The sequence below is a fragment of the Monodelphis domestica genome, chromosome 1 (assembly GCF_027887165.1).
Source record: "Monodelphis domestica isolate mMonDom1 chromosome 1, mMonDom1.pri, whole genome shotgun sequence".
Lineage (NCBI taxonomy): Eukaryota > Metazoa > Chordata > Mammalia > Didelphimorphia > Didelphidae > Monodelphis > Monodelphis domestica.
Genome location: NC_077227.1, coordinates 43,713,884 through 43,737,812, shown reverse-complemented (window position 1 = coordinate 43,737,812; position 23,929 = coordinate 43,713,884). Strand labels below are relative to the sequence as shown.

At 35.6% G+C, this 23,929-nt stretch overlaps 1 protein-coding gene across 1 annotated transcript in view; it reads left to right on the top strand.

The window, feature by feature from the left end:
* Window positions 1-23,929, top strand: part of LOC100028576 (olfactory receptor 13G1-like) — a 34,696-nt gene extending 10,767 nt beyond the window's left edge. Inside the window, exon 1 of the mRNA XM_056798007.1 lies at window positions 1-23,929. This exon is cut by the window's left edge and continues 10,767 nt beyond it. Coding sequence (XP_056653985.1) covers window positions 7,820-8,770 — 951 coding nt within the window. The 5' untranslated portion in view covers window positions 1-7,819 and the 3' untranslated portion in view covers window positions 8,771-23,929.

The window sequence follows — 23,929 nt, the reverse complement described above, 5'->3', positions numbered from 1 at the left end:
GCTAACATTGATAATGTAACAACCAGCTCTCCTGAGTCAGAATAAGCTGATTCCAGAAAACTCTAAAAGGCTCAATGCTAAATAATGGGAATACAAAGATAAAAATGAAGCAGTCCTTGAAATCAAGAGTTTTATATTCTACTGACTGAAGTAGCCATAATGCAGAACATGTTAACTGACCTAAGCCTTAAAAGAAGACAGGTAAAATCAACAAGCACCTACTATGTGCAAGGTACTGTACCAAGTGTTGGTGATACAAATGAAGACCTAAGAAAACAAAACAGAACAACAGCGACAACAATAAAAAAAGTCCTTTTGCCCAAGTAGCTGAGTCTAACCAGGGAGACAATACACAAACAGTTATGAGTTTTAAAAAAAGAGAAATTAGAGGTAGTACAGAATAGAAATAACAAAATCAACTAGAAACAATCCACATAGCAGCAGCCTTAGCACTAAAGGATATGGTAGAAGATCTCTGGCAGAAGGTGGCATTTTATCTGGGACTCAAAGGAGCCCTGGAGATGGTGATAAGGAAAGTCTTATGAAATGATTTGCCTGAGGTCACTTGTGTAATAAGCATCCACAGATATGATAGATGAGCTCAAGGAAGCATAGGAAATTACCTTCAATATAGAGACAGAATTCAAACCAACAAGCATTTAATAAGTGACTACTATGTACCAGACACAACAACTAGAGTTTTTTTTTTAAGATCTCATTCTCAAGGAGCTTCCAAAATAATGAAAAGAAATGAAGACGACTAAAAACCAAGTCATGGTGTTACAAGGGAATCACTTTAAAAGACTGATATATATTAATTTAAGGTCGCCAAGGAATTCAGCTATGTAATTCCTAAATGAAAACTCAAGTTTGCAGTCAATCTTTTATGGAGTTTAATTACAATAGGAGGAAGAAAGGAATTAGAGATAGAGAGAGAGAAAAAGGGAGAGAAAGGAATAGGGCTTAAATACCCCTTCTGTTTAGGCTGGGCCAAAAGGCCCAAGCCCTTAGATAGCTGGGGAAAAGAAAGGAGATCACTCCCTATTACTCACGTGACCAAAATGGAGAAACAGTCTCAGGGGCCCCCACCTTCAGCTTCCTTCAGAGCAAGCTTCTCAGAGCACACACCAACCACACCGACCAACTCCTCCACCACCCCCGAGTCTTCAGACTCCCCTATCTTTAAGGAAACCATCCAAGTTGCCTCCCGTCAGTCCTCACATCTACCAATCACCTGTCCATCAATTTCCCTGTGCTAATGGAGGCTCTAGCTTAAACCCAGGACCGCCCAGAAGTCTCTGGCTTTTGCACATGTCTGTTGAAGGTCATATTTTCAAATAATTAAATCTTTGATCCTTTGCTACAGCCCTTTCTAAATCCTGTTAACCTGAGTAGGGTAGAGATTGGAATAATTAAATTTTGATCTAGGCTGCAGCCCTTACTCAATCCTGTTAGGACTGAATAGGGTGGAGATTGATTCCAAGTATCTCCATTGTATCAATTCTAAAATCAATCATGACTCACAGAAATTCCTGTTCTATGCTTAAGCATAGGTCAAAGTCCTTTCCATTGTTCAGCAAAAGGTTTCTGTCCTAAAGTAACCTTAAGAAGGGAAGAGAAGGAACCTCCCATGCCAATGGGGTTCCCATTCCAATAGACTATCAGTAAGAAATTTTCCAAGTATGAAATATCCCAATGGTGAAATTTCCAACATTTATAAGTCTAAGGAATTTTGAGGTTTACAATGGAGGAGATATACACTAAGGAGATAGATGATGATCTAGGCAAGGATTCAGGGAAGATGTTTTTAGACTGGAATGAGAAGAACAAGATGTATAATATCATAAACAACCAGGTGCCACTAAAAGCATGACCTGATTTCATGTTTCGAGTTTGTTTTATAGCTAGTGATCTATCTGGATGTGAATATAGATTGACATTTGTCCTCTTCAAATCTTTTCCTTTAACTTCTCTAGTTTCAGACCAGGCAATTATCCTGTGCCCACAATTTTTCTCTTGTTTTATTAGATACAGTAGTGGGATTAGCAAAGATACGCTGACCTGCTCACTATTCATTATGAAAATTATTTGATCTGTCTTGGACTTCAGGGAAAATTCAGTAGGAGCTGTGTAATTAGAGAATATAAGCATCACCTTAATTGTTCCTTCAGGGCCTCATTTGAGTTTAAGTTTAAATTGATATCCCAAGTGTCCATTAGAGGTGACGTAGAGAATGTCTAGTTCTGGTTACAAATCTTAAGCATTCTCCACTTCTAGATTATTTATTCCTTGACTAGCTACCATTTCAGGTTCTTATTTGTTCTTCCTAATTTTTAATTCTTGATGACTACATAATGGAAGTGCTTTTACTTTGGAATAGGGAGAGAGTTTCGTGGTCTAGAGGAAATGGTCAAAAATATTTTTTCATGTAAGTTGTACCTTCCTACAATGATTAGATATTTATTCTATCTAAAGTTTTTATTTAACATTTTTAATGGAGCTCTTTCAGGTGATAATGTTGGAAAATGTCATTTTTTTTTGGTATTGTGGAAAGATTAAATTAATTTAAACCAGGTGTTGGATTTGATTGTTGGTTTTTCATTTCTGAGTTATATGTATTGAGGAAAGACATCTAGACTAAACCAGAAAAAGAAAATGGGAATACTGAGAAAAAGAGTAACTCAATTACAGTCTGCTTGCTTTAAAACAAACCTAGTAATTTGTTGCAAAAGAACAATTTGCTTTTGTGTCATTAAATGAGAAATATTTGAGAAATGTGAACTATCCTCAGGATTTTTTTCTGCAGAACTTTATTTTTAATATTTCAGTCAAAGTAGGACAAATGAAAAAATCACTGGGGATAGCCAGTAGAAGCAAACTTAGGGAATTCAAGTTGAAGGACTAAAGACAGGGGGAAATTTAGCCACAGGCCCTTCCTTTTATCCATAAAATGAAGACATTTTATGAGGAAAGTATATGATATATTTTTCACTCTGAGCCTCAGTTTACTCATCAGTGAAATAAAAATAATATGCTACATATCACAGAATTTTGTGAGGAAAGCTCTTTGCAAACTATAAATTTCATTGGTTCTTTTTATAATCGTGATGATGATGATGATGATGATGCCCTTCTGGATTATATAGGTCTATAAGGGGAAATCTTCAATTGTTCCTCTATTGACTTTGTATCTATGGTTGAATGTAGTCAGAAATATTTAAATTTGACTTCTTTTAAGCACACTCATGATATCCTTTCAGCGAGGAACTTTTCTCTAATGGTTCTCTTTAGCAAAAGCTTATTGATTTATATTCTTAAAGAGTTGCCTGGAGCATTGGGAGATTTAAGTGACTAGCTCAGGGTCATATACCAAATCTTTGTCAAAGGAACCCTGGCCTTCCTGACTTTTAGGAGCCAGCTCCCAATCCATCATGCCAAACTTTTTCCAGATACTTATTTAATTCATAAATGCTAAAAATAGGAATAAAGTTTCATCATAATATTTTACTCTAGAATTTACAAAGTGCTTTTCTTGTCACTATGAGAAATGGTCTCTCTGATTATTATGATTCTCGATTGGTTGCCCATTTACGCTGAACCTGACAAATCAATTTACATTGGCATAGTTTCATTTATTGTCTCATAGTAATAACATGGTCATAATGGAATTATGCTTCTCAATTAGATTTTCATACAACAACCCCAGTAAGGCAGCTTATATCAGTACAAACCATCTTTATAATTTATAATCATTAATAAGGATTTGTAAGGGACAGAAAATGATCATTTTCTAAACAATGGAGGCATAAACACATAGCATGTTAAAATAAAAAAACCAACTATTTTATACTCATTCAGGAATGCACATTTATTTATTTATATATATGCACATTTTATTTATTTATTTTAAACTTTCATCATTTGTTAACTTTTGGGGAATGGCTAGTCCTTTTTTCTATAATTCACAGCTTTGTTGATTTCAAACACAGAACCAAACATATATACATATACCTTCTATGATCCCAAATGTATTTGCCTTATTTTCAACACTATTTTATTTTTTCTTGCTACTTATAGTACTCAAATCCTGACCTAAAAAGTTATTATATCTAGGAAAGCAGAAAAATTGGACTGGGGTGATGGTGAAAAAAGAAGGCTGCTTTTAAATGGCTTAACAAAAAATACTAATTCTTCATTCTGAGCCTGCTTTAGAGTATCAGAGAAAAAGAGGAAAAGAGAGACCTCTAGACTAATGGAATTTTCAATAGCTGTAGCTTAGGGTGATTGTCTTGAGAGAAGGGATAGGAAACTGATGACACCTCCCTTTGATGAAGATCTTGGCTTTAAATAATTTCAGAGTCCTTTGCAACTTCCTCTTTGTGTCTCTATGTTCCCTTCTATTTTGTGTGACCCTAGAGGCATCTTAGGTGGAGACCATATAGATAGAGGCTTGAAGTCTAGACACACCAAACACTGAGAACTTAAAGTCATGATGACCCCTTGCTTAACATCAGTTCTGATTCTATCTTTCACCCACTGAGTATTCCTTTGTGTTCCTCATTGTCAGAGATCATGAAATGCTGGCCACCGGCCAGACTGAAGGATGGTAGCTCCCTGACTCACATGGGAGACAAAACACCATTAGGATTACATTATTATCAGAAGGTAGCAAATAAGGTTCTGAGAAATGAAGTTGTTTTACCAAATTCAAGGTCAATAAGTGATCATGGAACAACTGGAAGAGTTAGACGCAATGTTTGACATAATGGCAGTCATTGAGTCAACAAATTATTAATCATTTACTATTTTATAAAGACTAGATAGTAATTGCTCCACACCAGAAAAACCTAACAAGGGGTCAGCAATATTGACGGTATTCCTCCCTCCTCCCATAAAAGCACACAGAGTGGAGTCACCAGACAGTATTTATCAGTAGTAGAAGACAGTTAAAAGGCAGTAGGTATTCTCAAAGGTCTCTTTGATCAAGATGTTTGTCATCAGTTATTTGACTGAATATATCAAATCAATTAGCACAAATGTAGGTAAAAGCCTGGCTATTTCTCTACCAACCAGAATGACTTCTGGAGGGCCTTTTTTCTTACTTTAATGTCATAGATTCTAAAATACATTGCTGAAATAAAGTCCCTTTTATTTTATGACTCAAAAAGATTTTAATTTATATAATCCTCGTTTATAATGCTTCTGCTGATACTGTTATTATTCATTTGGTTAGTTATCCTGTATATACTTAGTTACTGTTATTTTCTAGGCATCTAGCTAGCCACTGAGCATACAAAATATGAAAATTCTGCAGGGGATTCAGCATTTTTCTGAAAGTAATAGAGAAGACAATGTCTTCTGAATGCCATGTCTTATAGGTATTTGCATAAAAGATTATTGAATCCATGGAAGCTGATGAGGTAATCTTTTATATGGGGAAAAAAGAACCAAGAATTGAACCTTGTAGTACACCCACAACTAGAGGTCATGGAATAGATAATCATTTAGCAAAAAGATTGAGAAAGCTCAGACAATTAGGAGAAATTGGAGAGAATAATATCATAAAAGTCCAAAGAGGAGAGATAATCCAGGACAATAGAGTGGTCACTAATTTTAAATGGTACATAGACGTTCAGAAGGGTCAGGATTGAGAAGATCTCATTAAACTTGGTAATTAAAACATTAGTCATAAGTTTGGGAAGAGCAGTTTTAGTTGAGTGATGAAATCAGAAGCCCGATTACAAAGGACTAAAAAATTAGTTAGTGGAGAGCTAGTGGGGACACCTAGTATATATAGCTTTTTAAAAGATGTTTGAGTGAGAGCATAAGATATAGGATGATAGTGGATATTAGAATCTGGTACAGATTGTTTAAAAATGGATAAACAGGTGGGCATGTTTGTAGGCAGCAGGAAAGGACCCAGGAGGTAAAAATTAAATATTTAAAAAGGAAATGATATTAAAGGCAATCTCCTAGAGAAGACAGGGTGGGGAGAAATAGAATCAAGGACTTCTGTTGAAGAATTGGCCTTCATCCATCTCTTCCCAGACAGTGGAATAAATGAAAAAATAATAGAAGATCTAATAGAGGTTCATACCAATTGTCCATGCCTGATCCTTAACTTGGAAAACAAAGGATAAAGGCTGAGAAGTAGAGGGGAAAAGAAATGAAAGAAGTGGTGTCAGTTTTCTTAGTAAAATTTGTCATAAGATTCTCAATTGAAAGTGTGAGTCAAAAGGGTTCAATAGGTGGTTTGAAGAGGCAATAGTAGATTTGGATTAACCACTTCAATGAATGAGATAAAAATCTGTTTGGAAGGATTCAGAGAATTACCTTGCTTCAGTAATGTCCTAAATAAGATCCAGTAGCATAAATCTGTAGTGCACTCTATCAAAATAATTCCATTATTGCCTTCAACTCCATTCACCAATCAATATGTCAAAAAAGAGAAGATATAAAGTATAATTGGCTCAAAGTTGGAACTTGACATACCCTGAAGAGCAAGAGAACAAAGAAGCAAATGATTTGAGAGCAGAGGATAATGCAAAACGTTCCTGAGTCATTAACGGATTGAAATTGGAAAAGGAATAACATATAGCCACAGCTAAAGCAATGGCTTGGGCAATTATTGAAGGGTAGAGGGATTGCAGCTTGTGATGAGGATAAAGAATAGTTTTAAGACGAATAAAGGATAGTGAGAGATGTACTAATAGACTATCATAATCAGATAAATACTTTCAAAGTTGATCATCATAGAAGTGGGAAATTTGTGAGTGATGACAACATTGAGACTGTGTCGATCCCTGTATGTAGCCAAGGTATAGTATAGGATATTGAATATTGGTGATGGATATTGAGTGTATTGATGAACTAGTTAGTCAGAATATTTCAAGTAACATCAACTTGTAAATTCAAGTTCTCTAGTTCAAGAACAGTAGCTGGAGGTAGGAAACTATAAGCCAAGCATGGTATACATTGGTGAAAGAGGGAGAATTTCCTTTAGTCCATAGAAAATAGGTATCAAGATTTAGAATGAGTGAAAAAGTTGAGGGAAATTTAAAGGAGGTGAAGTTGCTAAGAGATGGCAGTAGGGGATGTCTAGAAGTAGCAATAGAAATCAAAGAGTATTCTACTTCTGTCTGCAGGACTATTAAGTTGAGGATATGAGAAAGTATAATCAATATAGGAAAAGATGAGTAAGGATGCATTATCATCTCATAAAGCTAGAGTTCAGTGAGAATCAGAATGTGGAAGCAGAATAAGAAGAAGCCTAGAATAAAGCAGTTGGTAAATTATAGTGTGGGAACTCCAAAGGGTATAGTGGATGATGTGGACAAATATCTAGCAGGAAATGGGACATTTGTGGAAGTAGCTTTTTTTTTTACTAACTTTTTTTTTAAACTAAAAAGTAGTTTAGGGATAATAAACAACGGGGTATGAGGAATGGGGGTTTTCTTTGCAATAAGTGGTATCATATCCTGGTGGTTTGGAGAATGAGAGGTGTAGAAGTTTTTGAACAATAAGAGAATTAATTCCACATAAGAATAATGGACAAGGCTGCACTGATGAAAGCAAATGAGTAGAATGAGTAGTCTCTCTGCAAACCCTTTATCACTTACAATTTGGTGTTTCTGGTCCAAAAGAGGATCTTGCATCAAAGTATAATGTTCAAGGGTCCCAGTATTCTTGTAAGTATGTTTTTAAGAGCATAGATTGAGTAACATTTAATACTAATATACACATATTTTTTTTGCATCTTGCAGTAGATCATAATGAAGCAAATGAAAGGAAATGAAATTGCTGGGACTTGCTTGATTTAATGCAGATTTCAACTGCCCTAATGGCAACTATGAATCAGACATTAGTCACTGAGTTCTTTATAAAAGGATTTTCAGAAGCCCCTCACCTTCAGTCCTTGTTCTTTGTTTTGTTCCTCTCCCTCTATACAGTGGCCCTTTCAGGGAACGTCCTCATCTTTGTTACAATCAGTTTTAACCCAGCACTGCACACACCAATGTATTTCTTCCTGATCAATTTAGCCATGGTTGATGTCCTCTGCACCTCCACAATTCTTCCAAAATTGCTGGAGAACATGGTAAGTGTGAAGACCATTTCCTATGAAGGCTGCATGGCCCAGCTTTTCTTCTTCACATGGTCCTTAGGTGCTGAACTTCTGCTCTTTACAGCTATGGCTTATGACCGGTATGTGGCCATCTGCCATCCCCTCCACTACAGCACCATGATGAGTAAGGGAGTCTGTATGCTGTTAGCCACTGGTGTTTGGATAATCAGCATCATCAATACTAGCGTACACACCTGCCTAATGATGAAACTGACTTTCTGCCACTCTAATGTAGTCAACCACTTTTTCTGTGAGATCCCCCCCTTACTCAAGCTCTCCTGCACCCCTACTTACCTGAATGAAACCATGGCCTTCACAGCAGATGTGTTCCTAGCTGTGGGGAATTTCATGATCACGATGCTCTCTTATGCCTGTATTATCTCCAGCATTTTGAAAATCCGCACCACTGAGGGCAAAAAGAGAGCCTTCTCTACTTGCTCCTCCCACCTCATTGTGGTCAGCATGTATTACAGCACCGTCATTTACACGTATATTCGGCCATCTTCCAGCTACTCTTTGGATAAGGATAAAGTTGTATCTGTGATATACACTTCAGTGGCTCCCACCCTCAACCCTCTCATTTATACGTTAAGGAACAAAGAAGTCAAAGTGGGACTCAAGAAAGTGTTCTTGTTCTTTAGGAGATGATGAGCCCTTGAGTCTTCTGTTGCTGTGATTGAGGAGACTTCCAAAGACTTTCTAGTTAACTGGAATCTATATTAGGATTTGGACAGAGCCAAGAATTACTAATACCAAAAGCTTGTGTCTTCCAGACCATGCTTTGAACTCTCAGAAATGTTGCTGTGCTTCCTAAAAGGACTTTTATTTACTGCTCATGCTTCTCTGAGTTTGGAATTTGGGGTTCGACAGTGGTCTGTTTAGTGATGTTTTTCCTCTACTCGATGTTATGTAACATGATGTTATTTGCTGAAACAAGTAGAACTTTGAAGCCTTTACCAAAAACAACTGAGGTCAAATGGGAATAAGAAACTTCCTATTGCAATAGTAGTTTCATTTATTGATTAAATCCTAATAAGAGCTTCAGTGACTGATGGAAAGAGCCCACTTGTGGTGATGAAGGAGTGGGATACAGAGTGTATTCAGCTGTAGTCCTGGTAGGCTATGCTACTTGTTAGTCAACAAGCATTTATTAAACACATAGCATGTATCAGATACTGTGCTAAGCACTGAGGATACAAAAAAAGACAAAAATGCAAGTCCTGTTTGCAATGAGTTCTCATCAACTGTCACCCAACCTTTCTCTGTATCTGACTGGTTTTACTAGGAGAGAGAGGAAGAGGGAAGTGGAGAAATAGAGAGAGAGAGAGAGAGAGAGAGAGAGAGAGAGAGAGAGAGAGAGAGAGAGAGAGAGAGAGAGAGATTGAGAGACAGACAGACAGAGACAGATAAAGATGGCGCCTCAATAAAATTGTCAGCCACCTATTCCCTATGGGATCCTGGGTAACTCACCTTTTGACAAACTCATTTTCATACTCTACAAAGATAGAAAATATTTATTTTGCCTATCTCACAGAAGTGTCAGAAGAATCAAAAGAGCAAAACCATTTTGACACACACTCTCTCTTTTGATCTTCATAACAACCTTACAAGGAAAAGTACTGTCCCATTTTACAATGGGAAAATACAGGCCCAGAAATATTCTGTGACTTGAATAAAGCTACAAAATAACTGAGTGGTATAGCTTACAATAGGGTCTTCTCTCAAAATCAAAAAAATTTCCACTTTACCAGGATCCTTCCTTTAAAAATGTAAAAATGCTTTAAGAACTACAAAGTAGTATAAAAACTAAGTATTTTTCCCATTTAAAAATTGTTGTTCCATCAAAATATCCACTTAACCACCATAGTCCATATTAAGAAAGGTATCATTTGACAAAAAGGTATTTGTATATATAAACCACATCTTATTTCTAGTAATCGGTTCTTTTTGTGGATGTAGACATACAAAAGTCATTCTTTAAACAATATTTCTGTTTATATATACATAATGTTCTCTTTGTTTTGCTCTTTTAAATCTTCATAATTTTATATGTCTTTCCATTTTTTTCAAAATTAACCTGCTCATCATTTCTTATGGCATAGCAGTTTTCCATCATGATCATATGTCAAAGGTTGTTTAACCATTTCCCAATTAATAGGAATTTCTTCCATTTAAAATTCTTTGTCACAACAAAGAGAGCTACTACACATATTTTAAAACCTACAGATTCTTATCCTTTTTCCCTGATCACGTTAAGAAATAATCTTAATTGTGGCATTTTCTGGATCCCTTTTATTATTAAAAGATTAATTCTCTTTTTGAAAGGTAATAGATCAAGTAAACACAAGTTATTAAAATTTAGTAGTAGTAGTCCATATAAAGTCCAGTACTATGACTCAAAAAATCAAATGTTTAAATGTAAGTTGTAGAAGGTTTAGTTGAATAACAACTGATGTTAAAAAAAAATCCCTATGGTTAGTCAACATTGTAACAGGAAGCCAAAAAAAAAAGGATTCAATTTTAATTTGTCTGACTGAAAGTCCATTATCCTGGCAAAATGTCCTAAAGTACTCTGACCTGGGCAGGTCACACCTGGGGTATTTTTCAGTTTTTTAGTTCCACTTTTTAGGAAGGATATTGAAAGTTGGCATATAAAATTTGCGTGATGAGTCGACCGGAAAGCACACCATACAAAAACCTCTCAAAGGAACTAGGCATTTTGATAAAAAAGAGGAGATCTGGAAAAGATATGATCGCTGTCATCAGGAATTGAAAGGCTGTCATGTCAAGGCTAAGTCCCAGGAAGAGAACTAAGAGTCCTGAATCAATGTTGCCAGTCAGATTTTAGTTTAATATGGGGAAAAACTTTAGGTCTGACAAAAGGTGAATATATTCTGAAGGAACTGGGTCACCTCTTTTTAGACCTTTTTAAGTGGAGGCTACATGACCACTGGAGATAGAGAGAAATTCCTTCTGAATCATGGCAAACTAGAAAGTCTCATGGTCCTTCCAACTCTGCAGTTCTATGTCCCCAGTATAAATGAGTTTATGATATACTTCTTAAAGGGACAGCTGAAAGAAAGATTGTATAAAGGGGAAGATGGGGAGAGAGAGCATCTAGACTATGAGTATTGCCTAGGAAGAAATATATTTAAGTGAGGTACCCAGTGCCACCGAAAGGCAACCTGTAGTCCCTAGACACTCTGACCGGAAATATTATCATTGAAGGTACCGAAAGGAGCACTGTGAAGTTAGGAAGGGAGGATTTGGAAGGCAGGAGAAGAGTGAAAACATTTACTTTATTGATTTTTAAAGGACAAGCCCTGATCTGCAATCTTAGTTTCCTGGTTCCCTCTACTTTGAGGTATAAAGCTCTGAAATAGGGCTAGGAGAATGCCTTTCTACTCAGGCTTTCATATTTCCACAAAGCTCCATGGAAATTGTAAAGATAGTAACTACTTAATGAAAGATTATTATTGTTCAGTCATTTCAATCATGTCTAATTCTTTGTGATCCTATTTTGGAGTTTTCTTGGCAAAGATATTGGAGTAGTTTGCCATTTCCTTCTCTAGCTCATTTTATAGATGAGGAACTGAGGCAAAGAGGGATAAGCCTTGGCCAAGGTCATAGAGCTAGTGAGTGTCTGAGATAAGATTTGACTTCATAAAGATAAGTCATCCTGATTCCAATCCCAGTGTTCTATCCATTGTGTCACCCAACTGCTCCATTGAAAGATAATGGCTGGAATTGGACCTGTGATTACATTGCTATAGAGAGCTCTCTAAATGAAGGAAATTTGCCACACAAATTCAAACTGAATCTCTCTTCAATGTAAATCCCCTTAATTATGTGTCCAGAGAGTTAGATTAAGTTACTTGTCCAGGATGATCTGCACTCCTTTTTCTCAGAGGTGAAGCCTGAGCTTACCTCTTTCTGAATCCAGTCATATTGCTTCTCTAAATGAGAGCTGGACCAAACACAAGTTTTTATATTTCTTGGGATAAAATTTGAGGATTTAAGGTGATACATGATTTTCCTGCTTTTTGTTGATATATTTTCAAATGTATTTTTTCCAGTGAGCAAAAAATTCAATGAAGAATAGTATTTCCTATGTGTTATCTTTAACTGATCCTTTCAAAACAGCATAAGGATATGAGATTAGGATACTAGTGTCCACTGGGTTTGTAGGTAGAATATCAGAAAAAGAATGAAGCAAAGGAAGAAGAGTGGAGGGGAAAGGATGGGAGGGGATGTTTCAAGATATACAGGGGAAAAGGTTATGTGAGGCAGTAGGATATTAACATTGCAATACAAAGGTAATTTGAACTCTAGTAGAAAACCCCATGAAATCTCAAAAGAACATGAAACACTGGCAATATGTTCTAGAATAGTCAAGAGAAATTAAAATTTTGAAATCAAGTAGAAAAGTACAAATGACATAATTTATGAATGCATTTAAGAAATGATTAGTTCAATAAGAAAGTTAAAATCCATGATAAGGAAAGTCTAACTAAGGGAACAAATGTGATAAAAATAAAAAAAGAAATTTACTGAAGTGATCGACAATGTGGAAAAATAGAATAAAATCAATTGTATTAAAATTATATGTTTTCTATACAAGTAAAATATAATGTCTTGAAAATAGGGTGAGGACCATAGGACTTCCACAAAAAACTGTGAAGTCAAAAGACCTAAATATTCTAATGAAAGAAACAATACAATGAAATTGGTCCAGACTTTTGAATTCAAAAGCAGAAACAATAAAAGTAATCTACAGAGCATCTCCAGAAATGATACATCTATGGTACAAATTTTAAAATATAATTTTAGCTAAAATTAAAAGTTATTTCAGAGAATGATGGCAAGCCATGAAGGAAGATGCTTAAATATGAGAGAAAGAAAATTGTTAATAATAGTTTTGTATAGTTATTATACACTGTACAATTATAGGAGAAAATACACTTAAATATCAAGCATGTAGTTTAGTAATCCTCAGAAGTAATTCTATTTCTCTGAAATGTGTGTGTGTATGGAAAAATGTAGATGAATATAAATATAATGTAAAAGAGGAGGTTTAAAAAGATGAATATCCATGTAAAAATGAGAACAATGAAAAAATGAAGACAAGAAAGCAAATTGTAGACATTAGTAGAGAAATAAATGAAATCTAAATAGTCAATAGAAGTGATAAATCTAAATTAAATATGATTCTCTGAAGAGAATAATATAATTGATAAGCATTTAGTCAGTTATATTAAAAATGAAGAAGAAAATCAAATCAACAAAACCAAAATTTTAAGGAAAAATCATAATATAACCACTATAAAACTTTTGAATACAAACTATGTACAATTGTGTGCCAGCAAAACTAAAAAAGGAATAAATGCAGATTTATCTCAAAACCATAATGCCAGAGGGCTCAGAACACCTAACAAGCATTTTACAAATCTGTCTCAGCAAAAAAAAAAAAAGAACTAGCTGTAAGGATACTAATAAAGTGAGGCAATAGGTTACGATGGATTTTCAGGAGAATTATATCATACTTTTAAAGAAAGTGAATATCTGTGGTAGAAACAAGATGGCAGAATAAAGAAGCATTCAGCTGAATTGTCCTAGAAGTCCTTTCTAAATGATGAATTAAAAAAAAAAAACACCTCAAATTGAATTTAAGAGTGACTGAAGCAACAAAAGATCAGAGTGAGGCATCTTTCCACCTCAAGACAAAAAATGAGATCAGAAAAAGAGAGATATATAAAATGAGGGATAGTCTGACCTGAGCCAATGTGGATGAAACACATGTTTTGAGAATAGATGGTGATAACAGAAGCAGGAGCAGTTTTGGGAGCACTTAAGCAAGAGACAGTGAGGGGGCCTGGCACCTACCTAGAAAAACATTACAGGGTATACTTCTATCAACACTGGATGTGTACTATTTGGTAACTCCATTGTTTGTACAAACTTCTGCATAGTTTGAGAGTAGAGAGGAGCACTTTCAATAAAGGGGAGTAGGAAGCCTGAAGGGCAGTAAAACTTAGAGTCTCAGGTGATTAAGAATTCAGAGGAACAGCATTAGTTCCAGTCCCAAGGGAGCAGAGAACCAGGGGAGAAGTATTAATTACCATCTCAAGAGGAGAGATTAAGAACCCTTCTTGGGTAAGGATCAGAGCTAAAAAAGCAAATGATAAATGTTGGAGGGGATGTGGAAAAAATGAGATACAAACATGGTTGCTGAAATTGTGAACTGATACAACCATTCTAAACAGAAATTTGGAACCATGTCCAACACTCTATAAGACTGTTTATACTCTTTGACCTAATAACACCACTATTTTAATCTGAAAGAGATGTAAAAATTAAATTAGTTTCTAATAATAAAAATATTATATTTTATGAGGTTTATTAAGGATTATTGCAAATCAAGGAATAAAGAAGATACAAAATAAAAATGTGCCCATGGCTGATTAGCCCATTCAAAATCCCCGCACTTAGCTTAGCTTATCACTATACTTCCTACATCATTGCAATGGCAGAAAGAGCAAACATGGGAGGCACTACTGCCAGTTAAATACCAATTGTGATCTCACCAACCTGGGGACTCAGGTGAGATTATGGGGAATTCTGGGAAATACCAAGGACTTCTGGGGATTGAAGTCTGGGGTTCAAAATCTCCATTTTTACTCCCAACCCCCTGAGGTCTGAGGAAGACTAGTCTCTCCAATGGGTCTTGTAAACATATCAACTTTGAAATTACAATAATTTGAGGATAAGAGGAAGAGAGAACAAAACAGATAATTGCTAGGTGCATTGCCAAAAAGCCAGTTAGGGGGCAGTCCCTTTCAGCATAAGCATAAAAAACAAATGCATTCAAACCCCACACAGTTCAAACCATCCCACCCTAAAGTTCACTCTGGATCTTCAGGTGCAGTATGTTGTCTGTGGAGGCATCTTCATAGTGTCTTCTCCAAACAGTTCACTTTCTGGATTCAGAGAGGTAGCATTTTTCTTAACCTAAAATTACTCTCAAAAGGAATTTAAACTTTTCAATTTAAAATAATAATAATAATTTATAACCCCCCCCCCCGAATAGGGTAATTGAAAAACATAGGGATCACTCAGGGATGCATGGGTGAGTTATGAGTTATATGAATCATTTGGCAAGAGAAATCAAAAAAATCCAAATAAAAACCAATAATTTCTGGATGAAATATAGACCACCAAAGTCTTATGTGTAAAAATTCTAAGTAAAGGAAAATTAAATCTATAACAGGTTCTTGAATAAGGGCCCAATTAAAATGATATAAGCATTTACACATTTACCCAGTCAATAGCCAGGACTACAGAAAGTTGCCACATTTTGAAAGACAAAAAAGGGACTAGATTTTTAGGAGCCAGATAGGAGCCAAATTTGAGATACTTGGTAGAATGTGGAACAAGGAAGACCTGCCTTTAACACATGTTAAACAGCCACAACCTCAAAACCCAAACATGTTCAATTCCTCTTGTCATGGCTCAAAATTTTCATCAACCCAATTGGGATTGGTTCATCTCTTTGACCTTGTGCTCGATTGGCACTATGAAGTTTAGCTTTGTGCTTCTTTGGCACTGTGCAATGGCTCTTTTTATATTCTCTTGTCCTGGAATCAGACAGAATCATTAGGCAAAATCCCATAAAATTTTTAAAACAACCAATGGCATCATTGTTATAGTCTCAAGCTTTGGGGTATGCATTGACATCATAGCAAATATTTTAAACTTATATTACTGCTAAATCAAAAAAGTTAAAGAAAATCAATACCGGTGACATGTGCTTCAGACATAAAAAGGAGAGAAAAAATAAAAAACTGAAATAGTATATTGTACATGCAAGAAAAATATAATAATAAGATTTTTAAATTAAAAAATATAGCTTATAATCATTGACATGCTGTGTCAGCTAAGGAAATATAGAATACAAAGTTTCTCACCAAAAATGAGATCCATTTCCTCTTCATACCTGGTCATGATCCACTGTGAGTACAAGCACATGAATTTCACAAAATAACAGTTTTTTTTATAAAAAACAGTAGTACAACAGGTAATGTGCATTCAAAAAGTACCAAAACCCCCCAAATTCACAATAGCCCAGTTAATTACAATAGCAAACAAACCCACTGTCATATTTCATATAAGTTGCTGAATGACATTTAAAGAAAATGAATACTTGTCACAAGTTTTTCAGGTGTAGCAATATTTCAACCTGGTATGAGATATTTTTAAACAAAATAAAACTTATTTGGGTCTAGATCATCATCAAGGAATTTAGAGATCATTCTGGTGGAAGTAAAGTGAGCTGAAGAGTTATGAGAGATGCTCTCTTTTGGGAGCCATTCAGGGTTACCATGCCCTGGGATTAACTTCCCAGCTCCTTTGGTATGAGACTGTGATGTCCCATCCATTCACATTTTTATAAATGTGGGAGGTGGGGATTATAATTGTATTTCACTTCAGCTACTAAAATGGACCTTACCTCCTGTTAGAGGCAAGCAAAATGATCAAAGTTGTTGAAAAATAATCTAAAAATCATGTCTAAAAGATCCCATAAATCAATTCGTGATATTTAATTCATTAAAATTTCCAAAGGTTGTTATTCAATTGTAACCAGTTTTAATGAAGTCCATCCATCCTCTATGTGACAATTTACAAAGGCAAAATAGAAAAAAGTCTGTTTTGTTTTTTTATATGGGCTTATTCAATAATGTTTGTTAAGTATAGTTATAGGGGAAAAGCAACAGTATATAACAGTAGTTAAAACCAAGTACATTAAAATGACTCAGTGTAACAGAACAGTATTGAATACATTAATATATGAACTTAAAACTAACAAAATTAAATCTTAAACAAAACAATCAGCAAAATGCAATAAAAATAGATTTTTATAAAACACTGGAGTCTGAAAAGCCTTAAAAATATAACCTCCTGTCTCTTTAATTTTTTTTATCCATTGAGATGCCTTTTGTCAGTATTGTGGTAGGATTTTCCATAGCAAGGATGAACATGGGTTTTAGGAATCTTAAATTGGGTAGACCCCAAATGGCAAAGAGTTGCAGGGAAATGAATATCTTCCCTGAATCTCAGGTAAGAAAAGTAAAAGTATCAGTGCACTCAAAAAACCTCCTTTGAAATAGGAAATGCACTGCTCTCTCATAGAATACGCCATACTTGTAACCTCCTGTTTGGAAAAGTCTCTTCCTTCTCCTCATTCCCCACCTCCCCAGGTCCCCTACCATGTGGAGACTAATTGTTGCCTAAGGAAAGAACACTTCAGTTTTTACCAGTTGGTTGGTTTGTGATTCTGAAGACACAGGGGCAGCTACCAAGCAGCCTGGGTCCTGGGGGTGGCCTGGAGTGATCTGGGTCTGAGGCTGGAGATAAGCTGGGGCCAGGGCCAGGGCTGGGCCAGGGTTGGGACTGGGGCAGGAGAGTGATCTGGGTCAAGCAGGTCCAGAGTGGAGTGAAGCTGGAGGCAAGCGCGGATGGAGCACAGAAGCAGGCAGCAGAAGCAAGCTGAATCAGAAGCTTTGCCAGGGTAGGCGAAAAGTGTTGGCTGGAGAAACGTAGATTTAAAGAAAAATTATCTAGGCTATCTTTAAAAAAATTGAGAAGTTCTTATCCAATCTTGTGGTTGCCATAAATTGTAAAAATTAAATTATTTTCTAATAATAAAAATATTATATTTTATGAGGTTTATTAAGAATTATTACAAATCAAGGAATAAAGAAGATACAAAATAAAAATGTGCCCATGGCTGATTAGCCCATTCAAACCCCCCGCACTTAGCTTAGCTTACCACTGTACTTCCTACATCATTGCAATGGCAGAGAGAGCAAATGCGGGAGGCACTACTGCCAGTTAAATTCCAATTGTGATCTCGCCAACCTGGGGACTCAGGTGAGATTATAGGGAATTCTGGGAAATACCAAGGACTTCTGGGGATTGATGTCTGGGGTTCAAAATCTCCAATTTTACAGAGATTAAAATTGGTGGGGGAAATACTGATTTGTACAAAATATTCCTAGTAGCTCTTTTTTGTGGTGGCAAAGAATTTGAAACTGAGATGTCAATCAATTTTGAAATTACTAAACAACTTGTGCTATATGATTATGATGGAATACTATTATGCCATGAGAAATAATGAATAGGATGATTTCAGAAAACCTGGAAAGATTTATGTGTACTGATGCAAAGCAAAATGAACAGAATCAGGAGAACAGTGTACACAGTAACAACAATGTCATAAAAGGAACTGATGGAGTCTGAATACAGACTAAAGCATATCATTTTTCATTTCATTTCTTTCATGAGTTTCTTCTTATATTTGCAATATACTTTTATTGCAGCGTATAATTACTTGCTGTATTAAATGTACAGAATTTTGATTGAAAATATAAAAAAGAATGTTTAAAACTGATTCTAAATGTAATTTTAAATAAAAATATGATAATAAAAATGAATTGAAAACAAAACAATATAACCCCAAAGAATAAGTGAATCAGAGAACAAATCATAGAAATAATTGATTATTTCATTAAAGAAAATGACAAAAGTGAGAGAATATTCAAAAATATGTGGGACATAGTCAAAGCAGTACTTGGTGGGAAATCTATGTCTCTAAATGTGTGCATTAATAAAAGAAAAAGAGAGAAGATCAAATGAATTGGTCATGCAACTTAAAAAATTTAGAAAAAGAAGAAATTATAAATCCCCAATTGAACACTAAAGTAGAAATCTTGAAAATCAAAGGAGAGTTACATGAAATTGAAAGTAAAGAAATCATTAAACCAATTAATAAAACTCAGAGCTGGTTTTATGGCAAAAGAACAATAAAACTGATTAACCATTGGTTAAGTTGATTATATAAGTTGATATATAGAATACCAAATTTCTGGCATCTGAATTGTGAAGGGTGAATAACAATCAATGAAAAAAATTAAAGCAACCATTATGCCCAATTATATGTCAGTAAAAAAGATTAAGTAAAATAGATGAATATTTAGAAAAATATTAACTGTTCAAAATAAGAGAAAAAGAAATATAATACCTAAGTAACCTTATCTTCAACATACCCACTGAGTCTACTAAGATGGTAAGACAATTGACAGTAGTATTCTACCTATATGACAATTAGGACACTACAATACATTTGATGTTGTGTTCCTGGTCAATGAAATATGTAGATGACAGGCCTCAAAAATAAAATAATATCTCCCCATTCTTTTGAAATAAATGACCCCATTAAAATGTTATATGAACCCTTGGAATCTACCTCTTCCAAAACTAAAAGAGGAAACTGAAGTTGACACTAGTCAGGAAATTCTCGAATCTGGAATAGAAAAGGTGAAATCTGAGAATGTGCCCCTCCACAGATAACGGAAGAGCTTCTCAGGCAATCAGCCCAAAGAGGAGTCAAGTGAGACAATCAGGGTATAGGTTACTGGAAGAACATCATTCCTATGAGATCATGTTCTCCTGGTTATTAAATCATGGAGTTAAAGGAGAAGATATAGATAGAGCCTCCATATGTGGCACATGAAGGAAGTTCCGGGATGTAGGAAGATCCCTGAAGGGAAACTCTGACAGCTATTTTATTAGGAGAGTTATCATAGTGATTAAAGAACACAAATCCCTGAACATGGGAAATTAGGTAGGATGAGGAGGCCTGTGGGAAGGGGAGAATAAGCCCTATAAAGAAATAATAAGATCCCCACTGTGAGTCCAAGGACAGAGAAAAGGAAGACAAGAATAAGGAGGAAAAACTAGCCCTTTAGATAACCTGTTTCTGAACAAGACCCTGTGAAACTGCTTGTATTTATTTGGCCCTTTCTATGGAGAAAATGTGCTGTCTGCTTCTGTCCTGACCTGATCCTTTTAAAAGATTCCAAGGTGAAATAAGGCCCAGCCTGATGGCTTTGTCTTTCACAATTGGACTGTCATCCTCACATGATTCACACATAGGAACTCGTTATTTCATGGAATTTTGGATACCAGGGCCCAAATGACTGTGATTCCAGCAAGCACCAATTGTTAGATGTACCCCTTTAATCTATTTTCTGATAAGACCTCAATATTTGACCAATTGTCACTGTCTGTGTAGGGCTACATGAACCTCTTCAGTGAACTATGATTGTAGTCCTCAAAATCATCAATCATAGATAGGAAATGACCATTTGTAATGTTTGATGAGATCTGCTACCCACTGGGAATGGCCCCACTATCAGAGAGCTGTCCTAGTGTTAATCATTGTAGGCATCTGGATACTGACCTATGACTCAACTAGCCTCCCTATTCCCAGGGAGTTGGTACAACTGAAGCAATATTGGCTATTTGAAGGGACAAGCATGAAAATCACCAATATCCTGGATGCAGGGTTGATATGTGGAGTCCTGTTGAACAGCCCTGTCTGCTTAGTTGGCAAGCCAGGGATACCTGACACTTAACAATTGACTACAGGATGCTCAATAGGTCCTTTCCATTTCTTCTGCAGTCCCAGACATTGTGACTAGCAATGACAACCAGAGCACTGCTCTTGTAGACAGCTATGTTGCTTATTTGTCTAATGCCTTCAGTTTCCTTGTACCTGACAAAGTATGGAGTATATCTTTATTGTCTTTCCTCAATGTGACTTGAGCAGACAGCCTCACAATCTACCACCAAAGGGTAGTATGAGGCTGGCCTCTTTGGCTAAATCTCCCATAGGGACAGTACTTCTTTATGTTGATGACCTCATCCTGGTTGGACTGAGTGAGAAAAATCTTTAGAAGAGTCTGAAGAACTTATTGACTCTGCTAAAGGATGACAAGTGGTCCATCTGCCCTGTTAAGATGCAGAGGTCTGCTCCATGGATCAGATTTCTGAGCACTGTATACCCAAAGTCCCTGTGGGACATCCCTACCAAAGTGACAAAGAGGCTCCTTGCACTAAAATTATCCACCACTCTAAGAAAGACATCAAGCATAGCTTTGACTTTTGGGGGCTTCTGAAGACAACCTCAGTGGACTGTAATTTTACAATTTTGCTAGTTTTCTAGCCAATCAAAGGTAAAATTCTCCATTATTGGTCTGGGGATTCATTTCTCTTGCTGTAGTGAGTTCTTATTAACTTTTGGATGATCTATTTTGTTACATACTGAATTCATCCTCAGCACTCACCCATAAAGCTGAGTATCAGCTGCCATTGGGCCCTTTAATTTGAGTACATTTATCCTATGCAGCACCAGGATTGCTATTTATATATTTGCCTAGTGGGAATGAGTTAAGCCCAGGGACTTGCATACATGCTATCCTTATGAGTTGTAAGTAATAAACTTTTGCTTCTAAACCCTCCAAAGTTCAATTTGTTCTTTAAACTTCAACTATCAAACATTCATCATGTGGCACACAACTGATATTGCTTGTAATCTGGGAGACTGGGGCTATGGAAATGTTTGAGATTGGTAATTCCAAGCTTTGGAAAAGAATAAAGCTCATCATGGACCCATACTAAGTCTAGTACCAATGTGGTGAGCCCATGGGAAGGAATGGGATGGAGTAATAGTTGGGCACAGGTGGCGAATGGCCCAGATTAAAAAGAAATCAAATTAAAGTTTCTGTGCTTATCACTAGTAAATAAGAAAAACCCCTTCATCAAACTAAAACTACATACTATATAAACTATCTGGAACTCAATTCATTAGAATTCTTGTTAATTCTTCTAAAATCAGTCTCTAAGATCTTCAGTTCTAATAATCCTAGATTCTACTTTAAGCATATTGCTGAGGACCCAAATGAAAAGTAAATACTGAGCAATATTAAATTCTCATTTTGCCAATTTTAATCCATAATATATTCACCCCTGGAATTATGGTTGCTGATGCAGTCACTTATAGTAAGTAATCTTTAAGTATTTGAAGACCTGTCATCAATGAGAGGGATTAAGTTTTCTATTTGGCATCCAGAGGTTATTTATTTTGGTTAGCTATAAGGGAAATCTTCATAACAATTGGAGGTATTCATAAATGCGTGAGGCTCTCTCCAGAAATCTCAGTCAAGGTCTTTAAACATAGACATTAGATGTTTTAGAAGAGATTTGTATACAGGCATGGTTTGATATCCATAATGTATAAATTTTCATCCATCTCTGAAATTCAAGCTAATAGAAACTTGGAGTTCAGTTTAAACAAGAGGTTGCATTGAAAGAAAATACAGAAGAGTCTGTGTAAATTTGTTAATGTTTAATCCATCTAAAATTACTCTTTAATTACCTTTATTGATGTTTTATTTTACATTACAAATATTTATATATTCCTGCCACTTTATGAACCATGTAACAAAATAAAACTAATAATTCAGTGATTTCATCTGAAAGTTCTTGCAACAGTTAGTATCTTTAACATCTCCATCTCTTTATTTTAACATAATTAACAGAAAATCTAGCTTGTACCTTTCTTCCTTCCTAACCCTATTGAGAAAAAAGAAAAACAAAAATAGGTGTAGTAAACAGAAGAAACTCCCTCAATGGCAATATGAATTACATAGAAATATAGTATGTATACACATACACACAGTGTTCAAAGGAAATTTGATGCTCAGTAACTTAAAAATTCTAAACAGCTTTTGTGAATATTTTTTTTTGCTGGGAGGCATTAGGCCACAATGCCTTGACAGAGACACATATGCTAAGGAGGCCACAGAGTGGCCCTTGGCAAGATGTGATTGCCCACTCAGTCCCCCTTGCATGACCTCTCTCATCAATGTCCCTTACCTATGGAATTGAAATGACTATCATTCCCCCTAGTCTCAGAAGGAATAATGCAAGAGCAAAATACCTGTACCCTAATTCTCTAAAACATCACCAAAAGATCAGACCCTCAAACCCAATCCCAAATGACTACCATGGGTTAACTTTTACTTAGGTAGATAACTCACAGTAAAATTGTAGCTACAAGTCAAGCCCAGAACTTTCCCATGCACAGAAACTTATTCTCATGAAGCCAGCACACAAATCAATCATAAAGGCCCATAGAAAATGTATAGGTACACTAAGCTTCAATATGCCTCAGTGACTTGATTTCACAAACCAGTAACTCAGAAACTACCTAGTAAACCCTGAAAAATGACCAGTCTAATATTAAATCTGAATTGTGTTCCCAGTTCCCTTCATCCTCAATGATGTGATTATTGAATTGCCTTTAAGAACTTCTGATTGATTATTTTCTTTTTTATTAAAAGTAATAAGTAAATTTCCTTGATTGTTTGTAAGCTCAAAACTCCTCACAGGGTAACGAGAAAATTAAGCCACCTGTGATGGAATCATTTATCTTGTGTAAAACCTTTATGCTGTCAAGAATCTGTAATCACAATACAAGAATATAGAATGTTAATCAAGTGATTTGTTAAAAGTTAATGTATCACTTTTCCAATTATCTCCATTTAGACATGTGTGTTAAGTAATGTATCTGTGTGCCCAGAAAATGGGCATAAAAATAAACATCAAGCCTGGGGATTATGGAGCAGCTATCAGATGCAAAGCATGCCCATGGCTGTAAATATACAGCTGTCTTCCATTTGTTAATTTCTGGACTGATCGTTCACCACCTGTCGGGAACCCCTGGAGTAGCAAATGAGGCTGGACCTTGCCCGTGGCATTTCCTACCCATTCACAGTCATTCTTTTTTAAATTAAATTATTTGTTGTTTCTATGATTTATTTTGACCCAATCATTCTATAGAATTTAGTTACTTAGTTTCCAGTTGATCTTTAATACTTTTTCTAGATTAATCCTTCCTTAAACAAC